Source organism: Carassius carassius, chromosome 2, assembly GCF_963082965.1.
Source record: "Carassius carassius chromosome 2, fCarCar2.1, whole genome shotgun sequence".
In the NCBI taxonomy this organism is placed as follows: Eukaryota; Metazoa; Chordata; class Actinopteri; order Cypriniformes; family Cyprinidae; genus Carassius; species Carassius carassius.
Genome location: NC_081756.1, coordinates 19169527 through 19195549, shown reverse-complemented (window position 1 = coordinate 19195549; position 26023 = coordinate 19169527). Strand labels below are relative to the sequence as shown.

The 26023-nt window shown below is 39.3% G+C and overlaps 1 protein-coding gene across 4 annotated transcripts; it reads left to right on the top strand.

Moving 5' to 3' along the window:
* Positions 1 to 4770: 4770 nt before the first annotated feature.
* Positions 4771 to 24631, top strand: LOC132105670 (brain-derived neurotrophic factor-like). Of its 4 annotated transcripts, none has more exons than XM_059510983.1 (2): positions 4771 to 4902; positions 23187 to 24631. In XM_059510983.1, the coding sequence occupies exon 2, from the start codon at positions 23208 to 23210 to the stop codon at positions 24003 to 24005; it is 798 nt and encodes a 265-aa protein (XP_059366966.1). In that variant the 5' UTR covers positions 4771 to 4902; positions 23187 to 23207; the 3' UTR covers positions 24006 to 24631. The 4 variants fall into 4 exon arrangements, with proteins under 4 accessions (XP_059366966.1, XP_059366949.1, XP_059366940.1 ...); XM_059510966.1 differs by lacking the exon at positions 4771 to 4902 and adding an exon at positions 6454 to 6665; XM_059510957.1 differs by lacking the exon at positions 4771 to 4902 and adding an exon at positions 14626 to 15117.
* The last annotated feature ends 1392 nt before the right edge of the window (positions 24632 to 26023 follow it).

The window sequence follows — 26023 nt, the reverse complement described above, 5'->3', positions numbered from 1 at the left end:
GTTTATGTGAACAATGTATATTGTTTATTTGGATCCCCTATTCTTCCTGGGGTCCAACAAGTTACAAAAATAAGTCAATAAAACACAAACCCTAAATTTACAATTTATATTAAATATTATTTAGAACTTTTAAACCTCTTTTTGCTTATTAAAAAATATGTAATGTCCGATGGCAAATCATTCCAATTTTTTGATCCTCTATACATTACAGTCCGTTGCTTTGCATTAGTTTTTGAAGCAGGAAGCAAAAAACATCTGTCTGTGTCCGAGATGTATTCAAAGCTATAACAGTAGAGCATGGCTCCGTACATGAGTGGTGAGAGTGTGAGGATGAGAGAAATGATGTGAAGAAACTACAGATGTCCCCTCAGTCCTACAGAAGACTGGACGTATCCCTCCACCGACACGTGCCCACGCCCACTGCTGAGGGTTATTTTTACTGCCAGGTACTGTGTAAGTTGTGACGTGCAAGCCCCATTACTGATATTTATGGAACACAAATTGAAAGAGAGAAATGATACAGCATTCCCCACGGACTCATCCACTCTTAATACTGGTCGGTAAATGGAGTGAAGAAGGGGGTTCAAAAATGCTGACAGTGCAGTTCTTTCGGCTGCCATACACTTCAGTTCTCATAATGATTTTGGAGACTGAGTGAAGCTCAAATGTAATTAGGCATGACAAACAAGGGAGCTCAGGTGACCCACATAAAGACAATATTACATTCAATTAAACTAGCCACAGAAGTTATTTTATATATTGTGACAGCAAAGAGTTTTAGGATAGGCCTTTTTCTCCCAAAGCCTTTTTTTAAAAAGAAGCTTCTTTTTTCTGATGATGTTGATGCTGACATCTTAGAAGGCAGGGTGGCTGAAGGACAATATAAAAATGATATAAAAACGATATATATATATATATATATATATATATATAGGGGAGAGCGGCGTGATTTCAGCATGTTGGAAAGTTGAGCCACCCCTTGTTACTAGGCAACCTTAAAGAAAATTGGCGATGTGACGACAAATATATGAAGAGTTAACCATTTTACTAACCCTGTGATGGAGAAAGGCCCATGAAATAATTGGTAACTACATTTAAGTTGAAAAAAAAACTGTTTTTGCTGTTCAACGTGTTTTTTTAATGTTCAAGGACTCTGTGTTTTAGGAAGTTATAATATGAGGCTGTAACGTTAGCATGATGTTAGCTCTAAACTGCTGACTGGAGTAATTTAAGCCAAAGTTCTTGGGGTAAGCTGAGCCTAGAGCTTCTTATGATTATAAAGTATTCTTTTAATGTAATTCTTCATTATATTTCTTTAATTTTAGACCAAACATTTTAGATTTTGTTATTTGTTTTAAACTTGATTTTGTTTTGAAAGTTTGTAGTTTTAGTTTTTATGAAATTGTATTTCCCTGCAACATTTATAAGTGGGAGGTTGAGTACTATCAGACAAGTTCTGTATGGTTAATTGCAGTCAATTTATTTATTTATTTTATTTATTGTTCCATTTGAACTTTATTTCGATTACATTTTTGTATAATAATATAAAAAAAATGCCTTCATAGTTGTGTACTATATCTTTACATAAAACTTTTAAGTCATCCATCCATCCATTCTATTATCAAAACCTTGTTGTTTTTATTAGGGTTGCAGGGAGCTGGAGCCTAAACCAGCATCTTGAGCCAGAGGTTGGGAAATTCCCTGCATGCATGGTCAGTCCATTCTAAAGCTCAAACATAAATTTTAAGAAGTCATTTTTGTTGAATTTCTCTTCCTTTGATATAGCATGAGTTGAAAATTTATATAGCATGAGTTTCAGTGGGAAAGAATCAGTGGGAAAGTTTCATTCCATGTGGCTCAACTTACCCTCTCCCTAGGCTCAATTGAACCCTCGCTGGGGGCAAGCTGAGCCAAGAGACCACTTTTTTTTTCTTTTTGAAAGCCATATTTTGAAAGCGTTTTATTTTAGATCTAAAGTGATTGTTCCCTAGGATGCACCATATCCTGAAATTGATGTACATATTTAAGGTGAACCCATGACTGTCATGCGCTCTCTTTAAACAGACTGTAAGTAAAAACTGATTCAACTCGCAACTGTGTAAAAACGCAGAATACACGCAATCATATGCAGGATAGAAATGTACATTTCACCAAAAAGTCCCTTTGTTCTATAGTCTTTGACTTCACGAGATCTTACAGCTGGATTCGACTTAGTCTGCAAGGTTTGTGGAATTAAATGTTTATTAGACATTCAAAGATTTGTTTAAATGAAATAAATGTGTATTTGGCCTTAGCAATATATCGGTCGACCATAGTATTCCTCACTTCAGGAGATTCCCTTAAATGAGCCGTAAAGAACAGAGCCGAGATCTCACATGCCACGTTAATATTTTTTAAATGTTCTATAATGCTTATGCATCTAAGCAGTCCAACCACTCTTGTCTTCTGGCCTTTGTCAGATAAGTGCTAAAATGTCTAATTAAAATTATTTTACTGTCATAATGGAAAATTAAGCTCTCAATTTGGACTCATGAATATAACCTGATCCCAATAAGACCTAATTGTGTGTGTGTGTGTGTGTGTGTGTGTGTGTGTACCTACTTAACCATATTTTGTGTAACCACAAAACCTGTGAGCTAAACCTGACAAGATCTCCAAAAACCTCCCTCTGGGGACGTCCTCATTTGTAAAACTGGAATAAAAATAAAGTTTTTTTGTTTGTTTTTTAATTGTAAAAAGGCAGAATATTTTCTGTGAGGGGTAGGTTTAGGTTTAGGGTTGGTGTAGGGCAATAAAATATACAATTTGTTCAGTATAAAAACCATTATGCCTATGCAATGTCCTCATTTAGATAGATATAGTAAACGTGTGTGTGCGCGCGTCTGTGTGTGTGTGTACTGGTAAAAATGGTTTATGAGGACACTTTTTGTGTCCCTGTAAACCAAAAGGCTTATAAATTATACAGAATTAGTTTTTGAGAAAGTAAAAAAAGCAGAAAGTTTCCTGTGAGGGGTAGGTTTAGGTGTAGGGCGATAGAAAATACAGTTTTTGCTGTATAAAAACCATTACTCCTATGGAGAGTCCCCATACACCATAAACGCAAGTATGTGTATGTGTGTGTGGGGGTGTGTATTAGGAGAATAAATAGCAATGTTTCAGATTCTAAAATAAACTACCGAGCCAAAATTAAAGGTGTCGGAATGAGAGCCGGAGCAGTAAGTGTGATGCTGGTGGTCTGATTGACCTGTAGTTTTGAGGTTCTGGGTATCTCTGTTTAGGAGTTACGGGGGAGGGCAGAGGTGGTGCAGAGGGCCGCATGTGAGTCATCCAGGGAGCCTGTGAAAACTGTGGGAGTGTGGAAAGAACAGAGGAGAGGAAAGGAAGACCGGCGTGATGAAGTGATGCAGTTTTGAGAAAGGAGATGAAGAGATGATGGGTTATCTGAGGGAAGTTCTGGATGCTGCATTTAGACATTCAGAGGAGCATCATTGTGGTGTCCTCAATACTGGCCTGACCCCTCCACATGAGGTACACTTTTTATGCAATGAAGCAGCATTTTATTCTGTTTAACCACTTCAAGGTCCTTCTCCCTAAGCAACACAGCCTTTTATCCATCTCAACAGTCTTCATTTAAAATACCTGTATATGCCACAAACTATACTCACCTGTGACAGTGTTTCCAACCTTGAACGATTCGTTCTTTAAAAAATTTCTTCCATAATATCCTTGCTCATTAATGTGTCCTGACAGTGCACTGTTGATCCTCATCTGATCTAGGAGAACTAGTCTGTGTTAGTCTGCAGTGCACCAAGACCTGCAAGAGCAAAAGGGAGGGATGAATGTGAGGCAGGAAGCTGGGTAACAGACAAATGTTCAATAAAAAAAAAGTAAAAAAGTAAACCTCATCATATTTGATTAAGGTATGTAATGTAAGGGGTTTTGTTTCTGCTCTACTAAAGAAGCAGCTATATCATCCAAACCTATTCAATGGAAATGTTCCAAGACATGGAAAGTACATTAAAAGTGCATTTTAAAATTCTTGAAAAACCTTAAGAACCCGATCTGAAGAAAAGCTGTCTCAAATTGCCGTAAATCTTAAGCCCGATGGCAGGGATGAGAGATAAAATTGTGTGTAATCAGCTTCTTCTTGAAGTAAAGCAAACCCAAGACCACAACAGATAAACACGGAGGCAGCCTGTTTGCATTAATTTCCTGTCTGATATGAGGAGATCAATTGGTATATGCTGTCATATCAAACAAATCAGATTTTTATTGTTACTGGCAGTAATCCAGGGCCCCATGCGAATGAATGAATGAATGAATGAATGAATGAATTAAAACAGAAACTTAGACTTGTGAGTACCATCCCTAACGCCTGTTAAGCAGAACATAAGTTTCTGTGAGAAAGGGGTCTGTCCACTGATCTTTTGAACTTATTCTCCCTTTCTTTCCTCCCAGCTTGTTTAGACTTATGTGCGTGTCCTATTGCCTAAGCATACTGTTTACTGTTGCTCTGAGTTATAAATACAGTAGCGTTTCGTGTCTTTTACAACTCTCCGGCTCGAACGAATCTTGGCTCATATGCGGGTAAATACCACCTATTACTCATGTTACTTTCCAGCACATTTGTAGGACACATCCAAGCATAGCGCCTCGTCACTGCATAACAATTAGATGTCTGAGTGTTCGCGCTCTGATGGAATTTTACTGATAACAGACAACGGTCATACTTGGATTTCGTGACTTCCATTTCATTCTTCTATGTCAAGATAAAGGCGTACGGGGGGAAATAACGTTGTCATTTCTTTAAGTTGACAGCGTGCCTCAAGACTGACGAGGATACAGCTTTTTTATTTTCCTATAGTACACACATAACGAAGCTCAAAACTGCATTGCACAGATGTAAGTATTGTACTTAAAACCATGTTTTCCTCTGTTTGGCTTTCAATAGCTCAGCTTTGAAGCAGCAGCAACAAGTCTCCAGAGAACTTGGTCCTACTTGGCAGAAAATAATATTGTGAAATGTGATCTTACCTGACTTGTCCCTCAGCTGGGAACTAGCCAGATTGAAATATGTCTTGAACTCTACTGGCTTCGCGTAATGTTGACATATCACGCGCAATGCACGCACAGACCCGCGGAGGGGGAAAAAAGTGCAGATTTGAGACTTGGATGCACAACTTTTCTTATGGTCATTTATTTTCACTCAGCGTATCGGAGTTGTAGTTGCTACCTTAACTTGACCGCCTTCGTCTCTTTCAATCACGTAAGAGCACTAACGGCTTTTCTCTTGAGCGAGGGCACTGCGTAAATCTGTATAGGGGTTTTGGGTAAATCGCGACTGGTTGCTATTTGTCCTGTCGGCACAGTCACCAAGGTGTTAGAGAGTTTAAGCACGCGGATATTGCAAAGGGTTATTAGATTCACAAGTCACCCAAGTGGTGGGCGATCTTTTGAGCACGGCAGAAGTTCTCATATGATGACTTCAAACAAGACACATTACCTACCAGCATCTGTTGGAGTGTGTGGATATTAAGACACTTCTATCTCCAGGACAGCATAGGGGAACATGGTAAGTAGCATGAAATTACACTTAAAAGAATTATTACTACAAAAGGCATGGCTTGTGTTTACACTGTAGGGTTGGTATGAAAAGAACAGATTTTTGATGTACGAGATATACGAGTTCCCTCGTGTTTATGGACCCTAACGCTGAAGACTATACTTACACGAGAGTTAAGGTTTGCTAACATGAATGTAAAACTTTGTAATGCATTTTTTTTAAGTGAATTGGAGCTAGAGAACAAAATCTGGGCAAACCAAACGCAGGCACATACACAGCCGTAGAATATACAATATAATTGGGTATTTGCCTTTGTTGCACTGTGTGCCATTCTGCGCTTTGATGCCTGTTGGGCGTTTAGTCATTGTACTGAAAATCATTTTTACAAGTGCTTTCTCTGTAATCGAGAGGAAACATGTGTAGATATGTCCATCTGCCCTGCAGGACAAAAGCAGAGCACCAACACACTATTACTGTGTGATTTGGTGACATGGGTTTCAAGCCTTTTGGGGGGACTCCTCTTTAAAGGGTTATAAACAACTTTCCAGATAAGTGATTCTTTTGTTAAGAAAACGACCGGCCAACATGTGATCACATATTAACAGAACGGGCTTACCAAGGATATATCCACGTGACAAGGCGTGGGGAAGCAATAGTGTAAAGCAATATCAAGTGGCACTTAACGAAAGTATAGATTTTTGCCTCTAAGTAACCTTAGCTGTGCTATGATTTCAGCACTTTGGACAGAGGCATCGGAGTCGTTGAACGCTGCGGACTGAGTGACACGGAGTGGACATCGCCTTTTGTGTTTTGCAGTTTTTTTTTTTGCCAAAGCTAGGGAATTGGTTCACCTTTTCCTTCTTTTTTTCGCTTTCGGAGGGAGAAAAAAAACAAACGCGAGGAAAAGAACCAGTCGATAGTGGGGCTGCTTTGCGCTTGGAGTTTTGTCGCCACTTAGAGCATGTGAAAGTTGAAATGGTAGAGCTGCTGTAGTGTACGCGTACTTTGCAAGCTCCACTTGGTGCACAGCGTTAACTTTGGGAAATGCAAGTGTTGGTCTTGGAGATCTAACCACTGATAGTGGTTGTCAGCTCTTAAAAAGGTAAGACCTGCTTGTTTTATTCTCCACTTTACTAGCAGTCCTTCTTGGACAGATAGATGTTTTACTTCTACATAGTGAAATGGTACCTCTTTACGCATTTTAACTTTGATTAGTAGTTATGGATGGATAAATGTGACGCTGTGGTACAGCTTTGGGAAAAGTGATGTAGAGAGATGGCACTGAGTCATGAGGCAAATGTTAAACTTACATTATCATTTTACATTTTCCCTTTACTTTACTCGTATGCTTTCAGACTGATTAATGCCGAAAACCAAATGGTGACAAAGTTGTTTAAATTAACAGCAACAGTTCTAGCACAAAATCACTGAAAAGGAATAATGTATTTATTTCTGTCTCACAGTTCACCCCTATAGAGACGTTTCGCATTTAGCAGTTATTTTACATGTTTTATTTATAGCGCAAAACACAATAGAATACGTAATAGTGCATGTTATTGCGTAAACAGCTGACTTTCCGTCCTCATCATAACCAAATGCTTGCGGAATTATTGTTGTCTTAAATGCGCAATTGTCTAACACGCTTTTATTTGCTTTCTGAATAATGGGGCATATGTTTAATAAAACACACGACTCAGCACGAGCTACCTCCTACTTATTGTCTTGCTGAAAACGAAATGAGCCTATCTATCTATCTATCTATCTATCTATCTATCTATCTATCTATCTATCTATCTATCTATCTATCTATCTATCTATCTATCTATCTATCTATCTATCTATCTATCTATCTATCTGTCTGTCTGTCTGTCTGTCTGTCTGTCTGTCTGTCTGTCTATCTATCTATCTATCTATCTGTAGCTGTCATTCTCGTCATCCTTTCTTATCCGCTATAAATGTTGTTTTCGTTAGCATGTAGGGATGATTTATTCGTTGAATCGATCCTAAAGTGGTGCAACCAGCCCTTATCAATGTAATCGCGTCTGCAGCATCTCCGCTCTTCGTCATCGTGGACATATTGCTAGTGTTTTTACTACGGACCGCTTCTCCGTTTCATTCATCCCGAGATTTCCACTCCTCTCCTCCAGCATCACCCGCTCGTCTCGCTCCGCAGCGCACAGGTCTGTCTGTGCACACGCCGGACAGTTGGGAACCACTAAGAGCTAAAAGCTTTCTCCACAGATAACATATCATGTAAAAGTATTTTGAATTGCCTCGCCAGAAATAGCCCGTTGGTCAAAACAGTGTGTGTAAGTTTGCGATGGTGTGTTCATATATAGGCTATATTAAAGTGAATAAGAATTTGGATAGGCGTGGTCAGATTTTGTTCAGACTGGGTTAGATGGATCCACCGATAAGATTGCCTGATAAGGAAATGGCTGAGAGGGTGTTACGCGTGTTGAGGAGAAAGCTGGAGAAAAGCTGTGCAAGACTGAGGCGAAATTAGGACAGTCAGCGTTTTAAAGGAGCCATTCGCTGATGATTTTATGACTTTTATGCCGACTAAGTTTAGGAATTCGTCTCAGTTTCTGAGAGGGATGAGCGGAGGATATTGGCTACTGTCGTGTTTTTTTTTTCTTTGTATCCAAGAATCTGATTAAAGGTTGAAGCGACTGAAAGACAGACGTATATGAAAGCCCACGGGCGCCTCGTCACTGCATTAATCAAGAGTCTATCAGGCGGGAGACATTCAGCTTGTCATTTAGCTGCTTTTAAATGATCCTTGTGACTATTTCTCTTTGTCCGGCAGCGTTAGCTTCTTTCAGCACTGCTAAATCGGTAATTTCTCTATTAAACATGTTTCCCTTATCATAATCGTACGAAATCTGTTTTCGCAAAAACAATGTATCGAACATCTGAATTTAAAAAGGGACAGCAGCATATGTTTTCTCGGATTAGTCCGAAAATAATAGCAGCTGGTTTTATAACTAGATTTTATTATTGCTGTTTTGTCAGTGTAATCTTCGTATTGCTCTTGTCAATTTCGGGCAAATATTATGAATATTATTGTTGACATGCAACAAAAAGGTCACGGGCGCCGTTTTTATTAGCAAATAGGCTGCACAATTGCAGCTGTGTTTTTCAACGAAATAATGCTTGTTTTTGCTTACAGATAATTCAGTGGTGAATGCCTAAATACTTCTGCATCAAAATATGAAATATATATATTTTTTTTAGCTTTGTTTAAAGGGAAATGTTACTATTAAACGATTATTTGTTTTTGATTGTATTACACCTATGACGGCTCAGTGATTTTTTTTTTTATTGAATGCATATTTTTTATTCATAAACAAAAGGGTATATATAATGTAATTTTAGTTCATAACACAGAGAGGGACAGAGATGTGGACTGGTGGTGTGGGTGTGGGCATGCGGGGGGAGGGGGGTTGGAGGCGGATGCGGGGAAGGAGGGGGGTGCTGGGGGATGGCACGACACACTTTGTATGTACAGAAGGTTTTTTATAGAACTTTCTGCAATGTACGTCATCGGATCAGTCCATAAATGGGGTTGTGTTATCTAGCTGAGAATCTCCCTCTCCGCCCCCCTCCCCTCCGCTCTCCGATCGCTGCAGAGTTAAGGGTGGGCGTCAATAACAAATCTGAGCCTGGTGGGTTTCAGTTCAGACACCACATAATGCTATTGTGGCATTATATTTTTACAGTTTAATCCGCGTTTTCTTCATCCCTGTTTAACTGACCACCGCGGATGATAAGGGGATATTTATTTATGAATTAAATATGAAAATTGTTTTGTTTACGGAGAGCGGATTTCTTAATAAATTTTCATAGAGATGTACCGACTTATTGCGCCTGCTTCACTTGCGGGAGGAATTTATTATAGGCCTACTGAATATGCAGAATTCCTTTGGGAAATAAAAGCCTGTGCTCGTCACAAGTGCGAAATAGAAAATGACTTTTTTTCCCCCTTTTTATTTTCATTTACCCCACTATTTTGTGAACAATATATTGTTATAGTCTCTCAATTTTGCAAACAACAATAGTAATCGGCTAACTATGAAAAATGCCAATAATCATCATCGCATTAAGATGAATCACAATTGTAATAAATTGTATAGCCTAATTTACTACGTGGTGCCAAAATCATACTTCCGACGCGTTTAGTTTGTTTATTCTGTTTTAATGAGACTATTTGGACAAGTCTAAAGACATTTAGTCAATTTGCACCTCCGATCGCGGGATATTCTTCGCAAAAAAACCACAAGAGGTTTGAGGAATTGGGCGCGCGCTCAAGCAGGAGCGTGACTTGCGGTGCTCTAGCGCAAAGTGCTCATTCTGCTCGAGGTCGTGTGATATCTACACTTTATGGTGTAATTCCTCCATAATCTGCTTGTAAACGACGCTAGATATGCATGTTCTTCTGTAATATTTTTGATAAGAACTTGCTTTGCAAGTGTATTTAAATTTGCTGTTTCACATTCAGGGTTTGTGTGTCTGTGACTGTGTGTATGGGATATATGTTATTGATCTCCAGCATTCTAATTGAACAGTTTAATGGGGTCTGTATGATGGGATTTGCTACTTGTTTGCCACCCACCTGTATGCTGTATACTCAATGATATAAAATGGAGTGGCATTTGCCTCTCTGTATGTTAAAAGCTACAGAGCAGCATTAGTGCTCATGCCTGGCAACTAAGGCTCCGCCGAGGAATTCTGTAACTATTCACCAACGTCAATGCTTGGGTATGTATACGCAGGACTTCTCTAACATGTTTGCAATTTGCCTCTGTGGATGTTGGTTAAGAATGGCATCCAGACTGTGTTTGTGTTTGAGCATGACTTTGATAGACTTGCTGCTATTTCTAAGGGCTCAAGGTTGTTGAACAATGCAAACTTTTTTCCTCCCACATTTCAATGTTTAACATTTCTTAGAAGTCATTTAGACTTCAGTTTCTCTCAGACTGCTTTGTAGATCAGTGATTTTCATTCTTTCTGAACACTTGAGTTCGTAATTTCTTAATCTTAATCTCGTAATCTTCATTTGTTACAATGTATGAAAAAATCAGTGCAATTTTGATCTTACTACCGCATCACTCAGATCATTTAAATGAAATGTAATATTTGTTTATAGTGTTTATTTTCACATGCATTCATTTTTTCCCACAGTATATAAATATATCCATATTTGAAATTAATATACAAAAAATGCATTATAACCACAAAAGACAGGCTACAATAGTGCATGACAAGAACTGTCTACCTAATTATGTAAATATACTCACCCCTGACACATAAGGGTTTGTTGGGCAAGCAAAAGGCTAGATTACCAGAGGATGTGTGTACAAAGGGATAAAGTGCAGCAGAGGGCTTATACCCCACAGATACATTACCAGTGTAGCTCTTGTATGCTGCAAAGGATAGATTACAGTTACGTGGATTGTATAGCTCATTGTGTCTATGTGCTAAAGTGGATATCTAAGTGTGTAGTCCTATATTGTAGCTGCTATAAGTCAAGACTTTGGGATTTTTATCTTACACGGCTGGCCACTGTTGGCCATTATTGGCTCTTTAGTGATACCAGGGACCTCTTACATCTTGCTATTGGAGAGATGAGCACTGAGTGAGTCTCAGATGAGAGACAGTGATGTGAGTCACACAAAGCACTGCCCAGACTCCCTTCCCTAAAGACAGCGAACCAAAGAAACAGAGACAGGCACCCAGGAATGGGCAAACTTAAGTTCCACAAAGTGACTCACTCATTTCAATGCAATGACAAAATGGAAAGACGGGACCCACTTGAGTGAGTGTACATAGTCAAACGCACGCTGCACATTACAGACTAAACAACACTAAATCATTTACATTAACTGAGTTTTTTTAAAGTATAATCTGCGTGATTTAAATGTTTTATCATTCATATTTTTGTTGACAGCTGGCTTGTGTGGGAAATGTTTGCAAAGACTTGGCTACACTCTTAAAAATAAAGATACCAAAAGGGGGTTTTGCAGCAGTGCCAAGATCCATTTGGGTCCCCCAAAGAACATTTAATAATAGTTATCGGAAGGAACCTTTTTTTTTCTTGGTGTGAAGAACATTTTATATAATGTAAAACCTTTTCCACTATAAATAATTATTTTGTGTGTTTGTGAAATGGGAAGGTTCCATGGATGTTAAATGCTATTTACGGAACCATAGATACCAATAAAGAACCCTTTTTTTTCAGTTTGAAATCTGGTGCCATGCTGAAACACAATTTTGTGATTTATTTGTGTTTTTCATTGCAACATCAGTAGTCAGAAATGACATTGTTAAATCCCTGTGCTCTGTGACAGTACAGTGATGTGTTTGATAAATGTTGTAAACTGACTTTATTGGCCTGTCACACTAGGAGCTGGTCTAGTTTTCTCATTTTCTCTTTTTTTCTCTCTCTCAGTGACTCAAAAAGCCATCACCTCTGTATTTACAGCTAGTTTGGACACCCTGAAAGTTTTGTTATCTTGCCCTGGAGAAGCAGAACTTTTTCACCATTTCAGGTTGGTAAAGGACACAGGGAAGTCGTGGCCTAATGGTTAGAGAGTCGGACTCCCAATCGAAAGGTTGTGAGTTCAAGTCTTAGGCCGGCAGGAATTGTAGGTGGGGGGAGCATGTACAGTTCTCTCTCCACCCTCAATACCACGACTTAGGTGCCCTTGAGCAAGGCACTGAACCCCCAACTGCTCCCTGGGCGCTGCAGCATAAATGGCTGCCCACTGCTCCGAGTGTGTGTTCACAGTGTGTGTGTTCACTGCTCTGTGTGTGCACTTCGGATGGGTTAAATGCAGAGCACAAATTCTGGGTATGGGTCACCATAGTTGGCTGAATGTCATGTCACTTTCACTTTTCACTTTCAGATGTCCTCCATGCTGGAGGATGTTCAGAGAGATGTTTAGTCATTAAGTGTCACAAGGCAACTTCAAAATCTTATTTTTGCCATTGTGTGGAAGACCTGTTCTGTCAGCTCCAGGATGGAATGTGCTACGATGGGTCAAGACAGAACACAAGACAACAGATGGCGGGTTTTTGAGAAAGCTGAGGTGACGTCATTAGCGACCCGACCTATTGGATAGAGACACGGCCATCGCTTCTGACGCCGCTCCGACTTTCTCAACATTCAACACTTTGAGCACACCAATCCTGATGGTCAAGTTTCAGCAAATGTTTCAGCTCTAATGTCCAGACTGTATGTTTTGTCATCATTTTAATGGATTCCACAAAGTTGCAGCAAATGAAAGTCAAGGTCTTCCCACAGTTCATCTCTAGCTGTATTCTCATTAGCCCATATGTTCACTTTGTGGTTATTTTAGTTCTGTCTGTGGTGCTGGTGTCAACTTTGTGCTGTATGTGCAGTTCTGAATGAGATCCATGTTGTTTTTGTGCTCCTAATGAGTAGCAGAGTGATTTATTTATGGATTACCTAGCTGTAACAGCCCTAATGCGCAGTGTGAGAGTGTACATGCGTGTGTGTGCGAGCGCGTGTGTGCATTTTACCTCTCTTGGAGTCATGTCGCTCAGTAATTGCTGATGCAACTCTTTGTCATCCAGGGTTTGCCCTCTCCTCCTGTGAACCTATGGGATGAATTATATTCAACTTGGCTTGTTCCTATAGGAGAGAGGAAGGGGCTGTAAGCATGAGTAATTCCAAATGAGTGAAGGTGAAAGTATATTTGTGAAAGTATGTGAGTTAAGTAGTGCAAAAATATAGAGGAAGATAAGGAGAGAATAGAGGGAGAGGGTGTGTGTGTGTGTGTGTGTGTGTGTGTGTGTGTGTGTGTGTGTGTGTGCGTGTGTGCGTGTGTGCGTGTGTGTGTGTGTGTGTGAGAGAGAGAGAGAGAGAGAGAGAGAGAGAGAGAGAGAGAGAGAGAGAGAGAGAGAGAGAGAGAGAGATAGAGAGAGAGAGAGAGGAGGCAGGTGTTAGTATCCACTCCCATGCTGGGAACAGCTAGGTTGAAACTGCTCCACCTCATTATCTTATGCAGAGAATAATCATCATCATTATACACCAAACTCATCAATATAAATATTGCATTGGACGAGATCCAAAAGCACTTGGAGCTTTAGAGTCCTGGTGAAAGTATGGGGCTAATGATGTGGGTGTATAGCATGGGGTGAAAGAACAAGGAATAATTCTCCTAAACTCCTCCTGGAAGGTCATGTTTAATACGACATAGTATAAATGGTAAAGTTGCAGCCGAAGAGCAAAATTATATCTATGCCTCTATTAGTTTAAACGTCTTTGAACATTTATACAAATATCAAACAAACTGCTCCCATTACTGAAGGAATATAACTGACACTGGAAGAACAATGAATAGTATTAAAAGCAATGAACCAACATCTGGCAAATAAGCTCCTTTGATAGACAGAGGGTCTCAAGCTGACAATAGTTTAAAATATCAAATACGGAGAGGGCCAGGGAATAATAGGTCCTTGATGTGGTGGGGGCAAGGAGGGAGCTCTTTACTTTGAAGATACCTTTGTGGAGTCACAATTGCAAATATCAATTTCAGCAGATAATCTTTTGTCTTGCCACAAAAAGGTGTTTCATTAACCTAACGGCTGCCCATTAGGAAGCTGTTGCAGCCTTTAATAGCTGCAAAGCCAAAGAATTTAAAGTTGAATGAACTATGGAGATCTAGATGGCAAATGCAATAACTTAAAACCATAAATTATCTTTTGAACTGAGAACTGCAAAGGTAATAACTTAAACCCATAAATTATTATTTCACCGGTTGTACAGAAGCTTTGTTCATGAAACTAAACAGATTTCAGTAGCCTATATAATTTCTCATGTCTAAATACGAATAGTCAACGAAGATGAAACCTGAAACAATACTGAATGCCTATTAGCTTAAGTGATTCACTTTGGTAAACAAGGGAATCATATTTTATATACACCTTCATTATTAAGGACAAACTATCAAAAGCCCACACTGACTCAATAGTAATCAGCTGAAGGAGCACTTAAGATGCGATGACTTAAAAACCACGTTCAGACTCAATATATCCAGGAATTTAAAAGGTTTCTCTCATATGTTGACCATTCGGCTCACGGTAAACGCCATATACATACTTTCCGGTTATTCGTTAGGCATGAGTGTCTCACTCGGTTGGCGCTCGGTCGCGCTCGCGCTGGAGTCACATGTTGCAACGTCACGGCAGGAGCTAGTTAGTTACTGTAGTCGCGAGGAATGAAGCCGTCATTCCAAGCTGGAGAGCTCTCTCAATGCGCACTAAACAGCGAGCGCTCACCATGCCATCCAACTGCTTCAACCCAACTCCAAAGGATCCGCTCAGTCATGGGAGTCCATTACCTCAACCATGCAATTTCCACCATCAATAATTTAATCTATTTGCTCAAAAGCTGAAGAGGCAACTTGCAGCTGCTGCTTGGACAAGAGCGGGCGAATATCGCAAAATAGTTACGCGGAGGGCTTATCCAAAACATCCCAGATGACACTGTCCTGCTGAATGGTCTCCTTTACGACTGGACAGAAAAGGTAGGTTTTTGCTAGAAATATAGTGATTAGGCTGCTGCAGGTTTTGTATTGACTGTGGCTGAAATGAGACGGGGAGTTAAGAAAGTAATCAAGTGTTGGATCATGCAGCGGCAACATGACACGCTATCCTCACCTTCATTAATAAGATACGGCGTTATGTTGATCGAATTTCTGATAGGGGTCAGTAGAACCAAAAAAGTTGTTTTGGGTTATTATACAGCGCACTTAGCTGTTTGTCCTTGTCGCTTTTATGTGTTCAGCTGTTTAATGGTTAGTTTGATGATGGGAAGGACGTGGAAAATTTATTGATGTGTGCATTTTCTAGGTATTAATGGCGTAAAAGTTTTACCAAACGGCATATAACAACATATTTATTAACAAGGACAGACTGCTTATACAGTTTCAGCGTAAACTATGTGTTCAGAGAATAAACGCGTTTCGTGAATTCAGTGAGACTTGCAGAACATGTAACTTGAGATCGTCGTTTAGGTTTACCGTGAAGAGTCTAGCCTTCTCCTGGAACAGATAAACTCCCAGAGCGAAGATAACGTTTTCCAATTAAAAACTAACAGGTAGGCGAAATTATAGTTCTGGGCCGCTTTTCGATGCTCGCTGGTCAAAACTGCTTAAACTAAACCATGCTGCTAGTTTATTTTCCCAAAATCGCAATTGAGTTTGTTGAAATGCTGTAACATTTATATAATGACCAGTATGTCATATAATAGCCTACATTAAATATATAAACACAAATTTATTTTAGATGAAAAGCATATAGATGATGTTGGCTGCAGCAAAGAAAACAGGCCTATCCATTCTTATTAATCTCCTTTTTCTCTGTGTAAACTTAAAAGAAAAAATATATTTATTTCCACTGGTCTATCTCTGCTTGCCTTCACTTCAAATGCGCTTTATGTAGACGAATGCGCCATCTAGTGCAAAAGTGTTGTTAAGCCTGTTAACGAGTAAAGGATGGATTGAGGGGTTGCTATATATATACAGTGTTGGGAAAGTTCACTTTCTACATGAACTAGTTCAAAGTTCAATTCACAAATTTTAAAATGAACTAGTTCAGTTCATAGTTCAAACTACAAAATTTTGAACTAAAGTTCACAGTTCCAAAAATGAACTAGTTCATAGTTCTTTTTTTCCATAAGTTGCAGCGAGCTATTATTTTTCAAAATTATTGCCACAGCCCATATAGAATCACAGACAGCAATTATTTTATCAGTTTTAACAATGAAGCTATGCGTCAGATTTCATCTTCATATCCAATTTTGAATCCTTATCCAACCAGGGTTTACATTAGCATTGAGGGGACAGCATTTCCCCATTGTTGCTTTAATGCTTTGTCTCCCATTCTCACCGACCTTGTCATAAACATCATATGCTGCTGTCTTTTTTTTAAATTTTATTTTTTTATTATTTCCAACATTGTACATGTAATAATACAATATAAACAAATATTTCACACTCACATATAATACTCATTATGTATTACTTAAAAGGAAGGGGAAAAAAATAAAACAAAATAGAAACAGAAAGAGGTATAGCCTACTTGTATAATCAAAATACAGAGGAGGAGTTTAAATCTTTGTAGATGTCCATAGTTCTGGTTGCTTTTCGGTTGGAAAGTCCTTGCAATGTTTCAAAGTAAATCTTCATGTCAGCCTTAAAATGGAAGATGTTGGGTATCCTTTCAGACCATTTACATTTGTGTATATAGAACTTACCAAGTAATATAATAAGATTTAACATAAAAATGTAACTTTTTTCTATATCCTTTTTGTCATAATAAAAAATAACATATTTTCTCTATGTGAATTTTAAATCCACTTAACCTATTAAATAAAAATTCCACATCAATCCAAAATAATTTAACATAGATACATTCAAAGAAAAGATGCAAAATAGTTTCAGATCCTTTTTGCAAAATGCACAAGATTCAGGAAGGTCATTTTTAGGAACTGGTTTGTTGGATATATTTTATGTATAATTTTAAAGTATATTTCATAAACTTTATTATTGATACAATATTTGTTATTATAAGTCCAAATCAATCTCCAATTAATATTTTCAAAATGGTCATTCCAAAAGTATTTATTTCGAGGTGTTGCAGGGCAATGAATTAGGCATCTGAAAAATGTATTATTACATTTCCTATCTTTAATATCAACACCATTTAGCAAAACCTGTTTTTTAAACAATGATTGCCTAAAAGGTTCACTACTACCTCGCAACTACATGCTGCTGTCGTAAGCTGTTTTTTTTTTTTTTTTGATGACGCGTCACGCATGCGGCGGACGGCGGTGCGACACTGGTGGCGGGTGTTGCCAGATTGGGTGTTTTCCCGCTACATATTAATACCCGTTTACGGTGTGTTTTAGCCGGGTTTTCGCCTGGAAGGCTCTATAGTAATCTGGCACCCTATTGAACGAAGTTAACGTGAGAGAGCGTGCCGTTCACAGACACCAGAATGAACGAGTTCACAGGAACGTTCATCAGGCATTAATACAGCACGTTCAGTTCACGTTCGCCCAAAATATGAACGAGTTCATGAACTATTGTTCAATGAACGCGTTCAGGCACAACACTGTATATATATAATGGAAAGGTGACTTGACTGGACTTCTGCCTTTCAGCAATAGGCATATTTACAATCCAGAGCAAGTGAGCGACTTCTACAATGACTTTCAGTGGGGTCGTCTGTTTTGTAGGATTTTTTAAAAGGATTTTTAAACTGCGCTGTTGATGATAATTGTAAATAGCCTAATTGTAAGTATACTTCTTTGGGTGTAATCTGTCGAGTTTCGTTTTACGCAACTTGCCACTAGTTTGCGAAACATCAATTATCTAAGACTTTTTAAACAACGCATTTATTATGATAGGCTATACTGTGATTATGTTAATCTGTAGTGAAGTGACCGCCCGATACTGATCATACTGCGCGTGCGCAGTTTACTGTTGTTATGGTTGCCTTCGACATCTGGGGTGTATTCCAGAAAGCAGGGTTAACTTACCTTGAACTAAAACCTGAACTCTCGTTTGATTAACCCCAAACCTTGCTTACTCGAGGTATGTGTTCCAAAAACGCGTCCGGGAGTAAGTTCATTCAACTCAGAGTATGTTCCTGGTAAAGACTCAAGACATTCTCAACAGAGCGATGAATCGACGAGTCACTATAGAAACGGACGCTTAGAAAAAGCGCGCCAAGCTGTTTCTTTCTTCTTCTTTTATTCATTACTTGTTTACATGCTTAGTGCATATCGCCACCTAACTGATGGCTGTGCAATCATTATTTTTTTTCCCATCTTTAATCCTTGAGAATGTGATTTATATTGTTTGTTTTATCCCAATTATATATTTAGTCATATCAGAAATGTATTTTGATTTAGAATTTAGACATTATAGAAAATGCAGCTCCATATAATATGTAATAAATCAAATTAATAAATATATATAAATTAAACATTACCTTGTCATAGTGTTTTATAATTTATACAGATAGCTTGTATAAATGCCAATAAAATAAATAATCATATATATATATATATATATATATATATATATATATATATTATATATATATAATAGGCTATATTACATATTGTAATATTAAATAATGTTGTGTGCTATCTGTCATGCCCACTGAAGGCTAGCTGAAGTGAACTAACCCTGGAACATAACCTGCTCCGGGGCAAGTTAAGTTCAGAGTGTGAGTTGCTATGACAACTAACATACCCTGAAAGTTACCTCCGTTTTTGGAACCGAAAGTTGAGGTTATCCGTTTGATTACTCTTAAACATACCCAGGTATGTCACATAACCTGCTTTCTGGAATACCCCACTGTTCCATCTGATATTTGACAACAGGTGAAAATACGCCTGCCAACTTATTTAAAATCTCACTTTTATAATGGGTTTTGAAAATAATAATAAGTATAACAATAATAAAGTCCTTTTGAAACATATATAAATATGTTGGGTTTGTTGGTAAATATGGTAAATAATTAAATAAGGCCCAACACCCCCATCATATGTGACCTACACTTACTCTAAACAGTTTCAGTCTCTCCTTTTAGTGTTTTATAAATTGTTTTCAGCAGTATACTGATACAGATTTCTGTAATGTTGAGAGTTTGCATCAATTTACCTTTCTCAAAATGCAGTTTTGTTAAAGATAATGGAGATTTTTGTGTTAATTAGAGCTATCCTTTCATTAAATCAAGTATATTTGGGTGTTCATCACTCTGATTGCTTTTGTAGGCCTACATTGCACCTTTATTTTGCGTTAAACAAGTTAGAGGTCTTGAACTCCTTAAACGAGCATCAACTCAACCTCTTGAAAAACCCTTACATTTGACAACACAGATTTCCCCATAGATGAATAGAGAGTGTTCTTTCCGTTGTCTTTTGTTGTTACCACTAATGACAGATTGTAACTATTATAGATTCTGTGTCCTCAAAGTCAGAATAATAATTAACAGCTGAGACACCTGTGTGAGTTTAGGTGATGCACACTACAGTGTTCTTGTCATTAAAACAAGAAAACCAAAGCAATCTAAAATCTTTATCATGCTACAAACATTTCCCCAACCTTTTGTGTTCTTTTTTCAGATATATAATCATGCACTGTTTAATATCTTTGTCCTTAAAGAGTGAATGCCTTTTTCATGTTCCTTTAGAGTGTTAAGACTAACAGAAAAGTATCTCTTACCACAATTCTTTTAAGTTTGAAGAACCTTGTGCATCTGTCAAGAGTGGTTTTGTTTCTTAATCCCTCCATGACACGAATATTTATGCAAATACAGTTGTGGGGGGATCAAGATCATGCAGACCAATCTATCCTGTCCTACCTGCCCCTTTTCCAAACAATCAAGCAGGTGCATGTGGTCTTTTTGCCAAAACCATAGAGCTGCCACACATGGCCAATTTAAGTACAATCATGTTTTACAGTGAAAGGCGTTTGAACGTGCTCCTACCAAGCCCCGACCATATGGATCAAATACAGCTGTGTGGATTAAGTATTACACCAAGCCTTCAGTACCTTACTTTGTAGATAGAGAGCTTGAAAGATCACTAAAGGCTGGATGGTTTCTCATGTGAGAGGTTTGATTGATGGAAACCTCGTTTGTTGGTTATTCAATGCCTTATAATGAATCTGACTTCAAAGGTCTAACAAATGGGGCACAGAAAGCATGAATTAGCAGCTTTGTTCATGACAGTTGAACGGATTATTTCAGCATCGACCATGAAAGTCCTCTTCTTTATTTTAGACATTTAAACACACCTGAAACCATGAAGATATTTTTTTTTTCCCGCTGCGGCTGCAACCGCTTTACCACTCACTTTTCTTTGACCCATAAAAACACCTGTACTGCCTTGTGTACACAAATACAACTCATGTTTGCACATCATACCATATGATGACAGGATATTGATATCGCATTATAATGTGCAGCTCAAACACATGCATATTAAAAGCAAAACAAACATGTCCGTCAAGGTAATCTTGTCTTCCCTCGCTGCTTTGAATGAGACAGAAGGTCTCAGTAATTGCCAACTCAGTCCCAGAGCAATAAAGTGATTCATCGTCTAGATTACGTTTTAACAGGAAGTTGATTGAGAGCATAATCCATATTGATTCTCTTGATGGAAACAGGAAATAGCAGAGTTAGAAATAAAATTGCTTGTTGTTCCTGGTGAGAAGGGACCCCAGAGAAAAATGGAAAGCAATTGCGAGCTGATGGGTGGCACTGCCCCCTAGCACCACTCCTTCTAGCCCCACTGCCCTTTTCCTCTTATCCCCCTTTGAGACCAGAGAGAGACGTCATTAGGGTTGTTGTGCTCTTGGCCTCCACCCCCTGCCACACAACTACACACCGGTGCTCTAGTCTAATTAGGAGTGAAAGATACAATTCAGACAGCACTGTGCGCCAAAGTTCAGCAGTCAACAATAACTGACCTTTGCCCTTGCACATGATACCTTGAGCCGTGTAACTTTGTAATATATTTAAGGTTATGCATAACCAGTAGGATTTGGATGAGAGATGGCTTTGGTACTCCACCTGCTGTCAGGGAGGGCAACAGAAGGGATTTAAGTGTCAGCATGATTGATGCTGGTATTTCATTCAGAAGCCTCTGCAATATATATAAATACTTCTCTCATTAGGGAGACGACAGATGTTTGCTAATTGGGATCATCCTGAAACTGGGGCGGTTACTGAGCTATGCTACTCTGTGTGTGCAGACCCACGTTAAGGTTGTCTTGAGAGTAGGAACGCTGACAATAATCCTCCGTCCTCACAGGCGCGACACATCTGGAGGAATGAAATAAGACAGAATCACTGAATAATACTCAGGCGGACACTTTAAATTCCTCTCTATATTCAGCAAAGGTAATTGCTGACAATGTAAGAAGCTTTTTCTGTTATGGGGAAAGCTGACTGACTGAAGTATCTTTTGATGCATGCAGAAGCAGCTTGTACACACATTTTGTGCGCTGCCTGATTTGATTAAGATTGATCTGTCCTCCACAGCTGTATCCTCGGCTCTTGGTTTTTCCATGCTTGTTTTTGACCGTTTTAGAGGAGATGCTCCCACCTCATCTCCCTAGCCAAACACACACACATGGTGGTGCACACACACACTCACACACACCCCTCGTGGACTGCGACGTCACTGAGCAAGGGGACTTTGAGCTCATTAAGTAGAGGGCTGTGATATTCTGAATCGAGACTGTGGGACTCCCAACTGGCCTATTTATAGAAAGCACATCTCCATGGGAGTCATCGCTGCGCTAGCAAATCACAGCCGTGGCCCCAGACACCAATTAAGAATGAAACAAATGCCTTTTAGACAGGGCGTGTCCCTCCTTCTGTCCTACCGGCCTGTGCTGCCTTCTGCTCTGGGAGCGGATCCTCCCTCTGCCTCTTCCTGAGGCTGCGTGGGGCATCAGGAGGACAGCACACAGAGAACTGGCGAAGGTTTGCTGCGGTGCTGGATATTTTTAAAATGCACCCCTCCTCCACCCCCCATTCCCCACGCCTACCTCTCCCCTTCTCCTTCTCCTCAGAAAAGTGAGAGTAATGGGTATTTTTTGTTGTTGTGTATGCATGTTGCCCTGTCTGTTCGTATGCGCTGGGATGCCGTTGGATGCAATGAATTGCAGTGACTCATAGAGGGACTTCAGAGAGGTAAGAGAAAGCTGCAGAGAGGAAGGGAGAGAGGAGGAATCAAATAGGTTTACGGTTTCCTGGAATCTTCATTTAGTTGCATTGTTTTTGTAGTCAGGAAAAATGTCATTGACTGGCATTTGTGTGTAGGTATGAATGAGTGAATGAATGACTGGCGTCTTTTTCAATTCTTTCTACCTTTCTTCATCTCAATGTATCTTTCTCTGATCACTCTATTTCAAAATCGTTCTCTGCAGTTTTACTGTCTTTCCTTATCTCTCTGTCTGCTTCAGTTTTTAACTCTCTTAGTGAAAAAGATACTCATCACCCTGTTGTGTTTTTTGGTGGTCTTTGACATGTCACCTACATCTGTTCCGTCTGATACTCACATAAGCAGTTTACGCACCTCTAAGGGAACAGAGGAGGCAAGGGAGTAGGAGAGTGGGAAGGAGAAAGGGAAGGGGAAGAGAGAGACAGAGGAGAGTGCGAGCAGTTCTCTCGTGTCCTCTTAATGATACTCCAGGGTCTCTGAATTTAGCCCGCTTTATTTGCTGTTCATTGGTGGGGGAAGGGGGGCACAAACGTGCAGGTGTGTGTACAGGGACAGAGAAAGCACGCAGTGTTAGTTGTGCTCCCGTGGGCAGATTACTAAAAAGAATGAAACAAAGAAATAACAAGTTGGCACGTTTTGTTTGTGTCATACTTTGTATCACATTATAGAAATGATTTGCATATTTCATTGGGCACAGTAACACAACGCCATTAATAAAGGTGTTTAATGTAATGTTTATTGCATCATGGTGAATGGAAATGTTTGCTTTACGTTGTGTTTTCTCTTCTTCCCTGTCCTTTGCTCACTCCCCCATCCCTCTCGTCTTTCCCCTTTTGCTGTCTCCAGTTCCAACAGGTTAGAAGAGTGATGACCATCCTGTTCGTTACTATGGTTATTTCATACTTCAGTTGCATGAGAGCTGCGCCCATGAGAGAGATCCCGGGCGTGCAGGGGGTCCACCGGGCCGAGGACTACCTGGGCGCCGCTGCCATCACCTCGGGCAGCCGAGGCCACGGAACTCCACAGAGTCGGGGCGCGCTGCCCTCGTTCGCAGACACTTTCGAGCAGGTGATTGAGGAGTTGCTTGAGGTGGAAGGAGAAGCGACGCAGCAACTGGACCCTGGGGCCGACCAGGGCCAAGGAGGGGGTGGTCCCTCAGCCATGGCTGACTCGAAGGACGTTGACATGTACGCCTCGCGGGTGATGATCAGCAACCAAGTGCCTTTGGAGCCACCGTTACTCTTTCTCTTGGAGGAATACAAAAACTACCTGGACGCCGCCAACATGTCGATGCGCGTGAGACGGCACTCGGACCCCGCACGGCGAGGGGAGCTCAGCGTTTGTGACAGTATTAGCCAGTGGGTGACGGCCCTGGACAAAAAGACAGCCATAGACATGTCGGGCCAGACGGTCACCGTCCTGGAGAAGGTCCCCGTGACTAATGGTCAGCTGAAGCAATACTTTTACGAGACCAAATGCAACCCTTTAGGGTACACAAAGGAGGGCTGCCGAGGAATAGACAAGCGGCACTATAACTCGCAATGCCGGACAACCCAGTCTTACGTGCGAGCCCTTACCATGGATAGCAAAAGGAAGATCGGCTGGCGGTTTATACGGATAGACACTTCGTGTGTATGCACATTGACCATTAAGAGGGGCAGATAGTGTATACAATGTATAGATTTTATTGAGAGTTCTAAAAAAGAGAGAGAAAACAGAAAATATCTATTTGTATATATACATAACAGGGTAAATTATTCCGTCAGATGAAAATTTTATGGACTGCATGTAAAAAAGATGTTTATACAGTAAAAGTGATACTACGGTCTATTTATTGAACATATTCATGATCTTGTAAACAATTAAAAAAAGATCTGATCAGTCATTCGCGCCCAGTTCAAATTACTATATCACATTCCACAAGACATTGTGTTTTTTACGTTGCCAAGATTTTTGAGAGATGAGGAGAGGAGGGGGTGAGGAAGAATTACATTCAAGAAAAAAAAACGAAAAAAAAAAAAAAATTGCATGCTGCTTCAATTGTGAATTGAGACACTGTCCACTTTGGGAAAACAAGGAAACGATTTCCGACCAAAACATTCCGTTTACATTCTCAACGGTAACAGGATTTCCTCCTCTCAGTACTCTGTCTGTTTACTATCCTCAACTTCTCAAGTTAATGTTGGAAATACATACTATGTCAAGGTGCTGTTGTCAAAGCTTTGCTGTTTATTTTTTTATCCCCACAAGATGAAAAGATATATATAAAATATATATAAAATTTATTCATTGACATGTGTTCTGGATTAATATAATTCATTTTGTATGTTGTGAAGTTGTTTGCAATATTAAATTGAAATATTTGAAGAAATAAAATTACTCTAGGCAACTGAAAAACAAACCCAATGTCAATAAAGTTTGAGCTTTCCCTTTGCAGGTCTAAATTTGGCACAAACTTTGGAGGGAACATCTTCTCTCACAGCGAACATTGGATCCTACATTCAAATGATTTCAAAAGGGATAGAGATCCATTTAAGTACTTCCCATTCTCTCACCATATATATATATAAGTATAATCTAGATAGACAAAAAATAGTTTGAGAAATTTTACAAATGCAAATTAATATCCAGTGTATCCAATGTAGAATCAACTCTCTTCCACAGAAGCACAAACTCAGGTAAGACCGATTGTACACTTGGCAGGTAAATTCAATGGAAACCAGTCTGTCATGTAATGTTGTCCGGTAAGAGGGTACAGGTCGTCATCGCTACCGATAAGAGATTAGGATTTTCTTTTGTCTGAAAGATAGATCAATGGAGTCAACAGTCCAATGCACTCTGCGTGATATCTGATACACCTGAACACAGACACAGACCCATACACAAACCCGCTTTCCTTCAAAGGCTGTTATCAGACAACAGAACAGAAGCTGGCTGACACTGATACACTGCCACAGATAAAGGAGGACACCGAGTTTCATCTGTTTATGGTAAGTATCTCACTGCATCAAAAGTATGTTGACAGGGCAATAAAAAAAGAATGCTCAGGCAGAAAGTCACAATAAATGATGTGCATCTTTTCTAGCAAAAATAACATTTTCAGATATACCTGAATCAAATCAAACACCATTTTGTTGATTCAACAAATGCATTGTACAGAAACTATGATAATCAAATATCAATAGAAAACCCTTGCTTATTATTGTAAACAAAACATAATGTGAGCCTTTTTTTACTGTAAAATGCAACCATGTTGCAACCACCAGCAATGGTGTCTGGACTGGACAAGGAAATAGACAATACAACATTCTCCTGGTGCATTTTACCAGAGAAACAACTTGCATAACTGAGTTATTTTTGTGAGGTTCAGATTTTCCCCAGTTCAAAGTAGTCCTTGGTAAGACCCAGCAGGGCCCTGTCCCATTTGCTACGGAAGTAGGCCATTCTATTCTGTTTCCCTTTCTACAATCCCAGCAACTAAACTCCTAGAATCACTGTTTTAGCAAGATAGCCCAGTTTGATTTGTGGTTTTGATAAAATAGGATTAAATATCAAAGGAGTAAAATAAATAAATAACAGAGCAATATACAGTGTCTAATGATAATACCACAAAATAATTGCATTTAAGTAAACGAATTACAGTTACAATTTTCTTTTGCTTGATTAAATAAATTTTTGACTGA